This window comes from Coffea arabica, chromosome 6e (genome assembly GCF_036785885.1).
Source record: "Coffea arabica cultivar ET-39 chromosome 6e, Coffea Arabica ET-39 HiFi, whole genome shotgun sequence".
NCBI lineage: Eukaryota > Viridiplantae > Streptophyta > Magnoliopsida > Gentianales > Rubiaceae > Coffea > Coffea arabica.
This window is the reverse complement of record NC_092321.1, coordinates 27,335,527-27,342,074: the sequence shown is the minus strand read 5'-3', so window position 1 is coordinate 27,342,074 and position 6,548 is coordinate 27,335,527. Positions and strand designations below refer to the sequence as shown.

The following is a 6,548-nucleotide window of genomic DNA, read 5'->3' as shown; positions in this document are numbered from 1 at the left end:
AAAGCAGCTATTGAAGATCAATTTCTCACTAGTTTTACTGAGAATGATAGAAAATCTTGTGTAAAAGGGGTTTTGTTGTGCTTCTATGAAATCCTGATGGGTTGCGAGGACTTTTTATGAGCAGACTGGAACTCACATCCATTAAGCTTTACTTGTCTAGTTGATTTATTTGAGTGGGATTTCAGTTATGATTTCAGTACTGATCTTCTTGGCTGACTGACTGGGGGTTATTGGAGCCACCTAGAACTCTTATCAATAGGTAGATGTCATCAATTTTGCTAAACCAATCTACTTGATTTGACTAGCTCTTATTATCTACCAAGTTCGAACAAGAAAGTTGATGGTGTCTTATATATTTTTCTGCTTCTCTCAACCTGATTTACATCCATTCTTCCATCTCCATAGTATGAGAAATGTGGTTCATGGAGATTAGTTTTGATCTTTCATTTTCATTATTTCGAGATAATTCACCAATCTTTTTCTAAAACTGCTCCAGGGTACTTTGATGTTTTCTATTTGCTTTTGAAATTTGTTTCCTCAACTAGTCTAAACGTGGTTTTCTGTTTCCCCTTAAACAAACTTTTTTGTTTTTAAGCTTTGAGGAGTAGATTATTATTGAGAATATACCCCTTTAAGCTTGTTTAATTTAAGTTTACAACGTTGCATGAAAATCTTTCCCATTCATTTGACACCTCAATTGCATTAGCTACTTGGAAATGGTAGCATGTAAAGAGTTGGAAGTTATGATGCATTTCCGATTTTAGATGATAATGACAATCAAAGACTGCCTCCATCTTAAAGAACGATGAACTTGTCCAAACGGTAAAAATTGGTAGTCTGCGACAAGGTAGTCTGCGCTAAATTACCTGATCGTCTTCATTATCCTCACCTCTACTCTCTTGTTGTAAAGCATATGATCCATGGTCCTTGTGGAGACATGGATAAAAATAGTCCCTGTATGAAAGACGGTTCCTGCAAGAATCACTATCCAAAAAAATTTTTCCCTCATACAACCCATGGTGAAGATAGTTACCCATATTATAGAAGAAGGGATGATGGCAAGAAAGTGAAAGTTCACAGATTCACCCTTGATAATAGGTCGGTTGTGCCTTATAACCCCTATCTTCTTGCTTCGTTCGATTGCCACATGAACGTGGAGATTTGTTCTACCATTAAACTGGTCAAGTACCTGTATAAGTATAGTGTTCAAGGGACATGATCTGGTCTCCTTTAGGATTATGACGGATGATAGTGCTACTGATACTGACGAGATTAAAGAGTTCCAAAAAGGTAGATACATTTCACCTCCGGAAGCATTTTGGCGCATCTATGAGTTCCGTTTAAATGAGATGACCCTATCTGTATATACTCTCCAAGTTCACCTTCCAAATCAGCGGCTTGTTTCTTTTCCGAAGAACTCAGATTTGCTACAATTGTTAGCAAAAGTTGATTTTTCTAAGACCATGCTAACTGAGTTTTTCAAGATGAATGCAACCAATGCAACCGCTGAAAACCTTAAATGCTTTTATAAAGATTTCCCTCAGCATTTCATTTGGTCTTCCAAGTATAAACACTGGGCGGAAAGAAAGTCTCGAAAGGTGATAGGTAGACTTGTCAGTGTTAATCCAAGAGAAGGAGAGAGGTACTATCTAAGGCTTCTCTTAAATCATATTCCTGAACCGATATCATTTGATGATCTCTTGACTGTTCATGATAAAAAAAATGAACTCGTTTAGAGAGGTTGCTCTAGCGCTTGGGTTGTTGCAATTTGATACGTACATAGAAGAAACACTTGAGGAAGCCGCTGCATTTCAAATGCCATCTTCGCTCAGATTATTATTTGCTACTCTTCTGGTCTATTGTTCTCCAACTGATCCCACGATGTTGTGGAAAAAATTTGAATTCGACTTTTCTAGAGATTATCAGCGGCACAAACAATATCATGACCACTCTCCTGCTAAATTAGGGGATTGGTTATTGCTGATATTAACAAATCTCTTCAGCAGATGGGTACAAGCATTGCTGCGTATCAGTTACCATTAGATGAGCTTGTTAGTATGGATTAAGTTCACCTAACAAAAGAGATAGAGGCTGAAAGAAACATAGACATACCACCGGAAGATCTGCTAATGTCTTTAAAATTAAATTCCCAGCAAAAGTATGCTTATGACATGATCCTAGAAGCATGCTTTGCTTCCCAAGGACATTCTTTTTTTATTGATGGTCCTGGAGGTACCGGTAAAACATTTTTATACCGGCTGCTACTTGCTACTTTGAGATCGCAAGGTTATATAGCCATTGCAGTAGCAACCTCTGGAATTGCGGCGTCTATCCTACTAGGAGAAAGAACTGCACACTCAAGGTTCAAGATACCTCTTGATTTCTCAAAGAATAGAACCTGTCAGCTTAGCAAGCAAGGCAGTGTTGTAAAGCTACTTTCGGAGTCTAAACTGATCTTGTAGGATGAAGCTTCCATGGCAAAACGAGAAACCATTGAGGCATTTGATGATTTGCTTAGAGACATAATGGAATTTGAATTGCCTTTTGGAGGTAAAGTTATTGTATTTGGTGGAGATTTTCGGCAGACACTACCTGTTATTGAACAAGCAACAAAGGAAGTTCTTTTGCAGTCATGCTTTCTCAATTCTCCATTGTGGTATAAGCTTCATAAACTGAAGTTAACAGGAAACATGCGAGCTATATTAGATCCTCAATTTTTTGAATTCCTATTAAGAGTTGGCGAAGGGCATGAACCTATAGACTTGAACAGCGAAATAACTTTGTCAGAGATTTAGTCATTCCTTATTACGATAAAGAAGAATCTTTAAACAGGTTAAATGACTTAACATTGGCCTGTTTTATCCATCTGCTCTTTAGTGTATACAACTTATAATTTAAATTCTTTATTAACAGGTTGCTACACTCTGTATTTCCAAATTTAACTCTCTATTCCCAGGATCCGTATAGCATGATTAATAGATGTATTCTTACCCCTAAAAATAACTTGGTTGATGAGCTGAATGATATAATGATTAGAAGGTTTTCTGGAGAGCTTCACACTTACATTAGTTCTGACAAAGCTATTGATTAGCGGCACCAAGGTGATTATGAGGATTTCCTTAATTCTCAGAATCCAAAAGGTCTTCCTCCTCGCAGGTTAATGTTAATAGAAAACTACCCGATTATACTAATAAGGAATCTAAATCCTGTTGAAGGGCTATGCAATGGCACAAGGCTTATATGTAGAGAGCTTGGCCGGCATGCTATCTCTGCTGAAATTGTCTTCGGCCAGCATAGAGGAAAGAGAGTTCTCATTCCAAAGATACCGTTACAAACTTCTGACAACCAAAAGAATTCAATTGCGTTCATAAGAACTCAGTTTCCTGTCTGACTTTGTTTTGCATTGACCATTAATAAATTTCAAGGACAAACTCTTGATTATGTTGGGATTTACTTGCGAGAGCCCGTCTTTTCTCATGGAAGCTATATGTAGCCTTGTCCAGAGCTAGAGCTTCGAGTGAGCTGAAAATACTTATTGTACCAGGAACTTTTGATGGTATAAAAATAGATTACAAAACTAGAAATGTTGTGTTCAATGAAGTTTTTGAATTGAGCCAGCAGTGAAGAGTGCGAAATGTCTTTTTATCATACTACACACCTTTTTACTAACCTTGTCTCATTTTTCCAATAGATTTGAATCATTTCCATTCTGACTTTTATGTCAATGTTAGGTCCCAAACTGTCCTACTTTCTTTATGGGATGATTTTCTGAACAATGAAGATCAAGTTTTGTTGAATAACATGCAAAGCTATCCCGTTATCATTGGTCGAAGGCTGAAAGTTAGCAACTACAATGGTCTGTTGAACTGCTGTTTTTTTTGTATTATGACCTTTATTTGTATGTCAAGCTTCTTAATCATAATTCAATATTCATTCTATTATTTATTCTTTAGGTGTTGCTCTCTCTACTTGGTTCGATTCTGCACTCCTTGTTGATCCACCTATACAGGAAGCAAGGCAGCTCAAGAATTAGTGCAATGACTTGAGCTAACATGTTTTTATGCAGCATAGTATCAGCTATATCATTTTTTCCCAATATTTTCCTTACATGATTTTTTTTTTGTAGGGCAATGAGAAATACTAAGTTGATTGCAGAAATCATTGATGCAAAGAGTTATATTAAATACAATCCTGTGCTTTGTTTAAAAACAGATCAGAAAACTACTCTAATTTGCAATGTTATCCCATCACAGAAGGTGATCAAATAATAAACTGTTATGTAATTTTATAATTTCATATCTATTTAGCCTTTCGTCTGATACTTGTCTATCTTTTAGACTGCCTGGGTCAAGGCAAAGCTCTCTTTTGAACACATCTTCTAGAAATATTGGTACATGAGCTGTGCAAAGTGTTACCGAGCTACTGTAGCGGACTATGGAATTGAGTTTACTTGTAATTCATGCAAAGAGAAGGGCCCTGTTATGCCTAGGTCCTATATTACTACATCATTAACTTTAATTTAGCTGCTTAATTCCTCTTAATGTTAATGTTATATAGTGTATCGTCTAAGCACTTGTATACTTATGTTTTGGGTGCCGCTTTGACGTTGATTTGAGCGATGACAGTGGAGTTATACCTGCTTCTATCTTTGGAGATCTAGTAGAAAATATTCTCACCTTTACTGCCCTTGAAGCAATGGATCATTTTAATCAGCTTATTTTAACTGCTCAAATTTAATATTCAGTGCGTTATTTACTTGTCACCCTTATATCTTCTATACTTATTGCAGGATCTTGAACTGCGACTTGAGTTTGTTCATGCTCAGCTTAAAACAAAGACATTTCTAGTTCACATTAAACCAGTCCAAACACAGCTCGCTGATGCTGGACAGCATTATACGATTTTATATTGCTCTGAACTTGAACCAGAATTTGGTCATGCTCAGTTGACAGGTGAACCAGAATCTATCTCGCTTTCAGCTAACCAGCAAACTGAAAATGAGCAATTGCTGATGATAGGTTGATAGATATACTTGAAGTTGTAACACATAACCATATTTTCTTTAAATGAACTGTTAACTTAACTACTCCTTGTGCTTACAGGAGATGGTGGTTCTGGCTCAAAAGTGCGCCTTTGACTCAGTCAAAAGTTTGATGAAGCAGAAACTTTCGACAGCAATGACTTTGAAAGTTCAGATGCCAACTCCAAAAAGAAAGCAAAATTAGGCTGAATTGCCCTCATTTCCTTTTGGACTGCTCAAACATTAATATTTTTTGGGTTCCGTCATCTGCACTTCTATACTTAGGCAGATTGTTTATGGCTTTTGGAAATGCTACTCATCTGTTCACAATTTCCTGACTTTTGTACGTGGTTATCTGCTAAACATCTTTTGTCATGATCATTGAACTTTGATAATGGCACTTGTATTAAAGTTCTTGCCAGGCTTTCAAAGATTAACTGAAATTCTCCATCTTGGACAGCATGAGGATTTTCACAGATATCTTTGAATCCCTGACGATGAACTCCCTTTTGCAGAACTAGCAACTTTATAATCTATGTAATTTGGGATTCATTTCCGTTTCTTTATATTTTCTGCAATACAATTATTATTTTCCATTTGGATCCTACAGCTTTGTATACACACTTATTCATTTATTACAGATGGCAGCATTTTTTACAAATAAAACTTATACATTTAGGTCCTGCTACTTATATGTCAGCCTACCTACTACACTAAACATGGCAAGTACAGGGTGAATTATGATCTTGCCTTCAGGCCGTTAAAGCATTACAAATGCATTACTTTACATGCAATTGGTTGACAACTCACACTTAATGTTTCACATTGAATTGTCTTTTCTATTCATTGTTCCTTACCTTCCTCTATTGCAACTAATAAATCATTTCAATTGTGGTAGGAAAAAGCTTGCACTTAGCATTAAAAGCAATGAAAAATATACTCTTTTTTACATTGATCTTTTCTTTATATATATGCTCTTTACCATTTACAAAATCATCCATAACAACTGTTAACCATACATTTGCACTAGTGCTTTTTCTGCATAAGAACTTGTCAGCAGGTGAGTTGCTCTACAATGTATTTCTAATCCTTATCACATGATGTACCCTTGTACTTACATTTTCTATTAATAGACCACTTTTCTGATTTTCCAAATTTTCAACTTTCCTCTTGATAGTTCAATGGCAGAAACAATCTTAACATCTCCAACAAATTTTCAACCGACAAATAGCTGCTTATTAGCTTGCTATTTTCTACTCAAATGCATCCACAGAGGATAGGTTAACTTTTAGCTCGTTCACCTACATTGCAGCATTTAGAGTTGAATAGCATGGTATTCTTTGACGATATTTTCCTACTTCATTTTTTCAAGGTATTACCTGCTCAGTTTGAATTGTTACTTCATCAGCACCATTGCAATAGAATTATTCTAAGGTTTGGACTGCGGCAATGGCCTATCACAGTCACAGATCATACATTCGGATAAGAATGGGATGTTTTTTGTGAACACAACATTGTTAAAAGGCAT

The 6,548-nt window shown here is 36.1% G+C and overlaps 1 protein-coding gene across 1 annotated transcript; it reads left to right on the top strand.

Moving 5' to 3' along the window:
* Positions 1–1,238: 1,238 nt before the first annotated feature.
* LOC140009827 (uncharacterized) lies at positions 1,239–5,137 on the top strand. Its single transcript, XM_072056161.1, has 9 exons — positions 1,239–1,642; positions 1,737–2,010; positions 2,463–2,782; positions 2,914–3,039; positions 3,732–3,856; positions 3,954–4,017; positions 4,127–4,256; positions 4,790–5,018; positions 5,103–5,137. Exons 1-9 carry the CDS (start codon positions 1,239–1,241, stop codon positions 5,135–5,137), a joined length of 1,707 nt encoding a protein of 568 aa, XP_071912262.1.
* The last annotated feature ends 1,411 nt before the right edge of the window (positions 5,138–6,548 follow it).

What these genes read in the sequence shown, in the direction of transcription:
- LOC140009827 (XM_072056161.1), top strand. Translation starts at nt 1,239, where the DNA reads ATGACGGATGATAGTGCTACTGATACTGACGAGATTAAAGAGTTCCAA. An exon ending in AATGATATAATGATTAGAAG is followed by an intron (nt 3,040 to 3,731) that starts GTTTTCTGGAGA and finishes TGTCAATGTTAG; the next exon opens with GTCCCAAACTGTCCTACTTT. An exon ending in GAAAGTTAGCAACTACAATG is followed by an intron (nt 3,857 to 3,953) that starts GTCTGTTGAACT and finishes TTTATTCTTTAG; the next exon opens with GTGTTGCTCTCTCTACTTGG.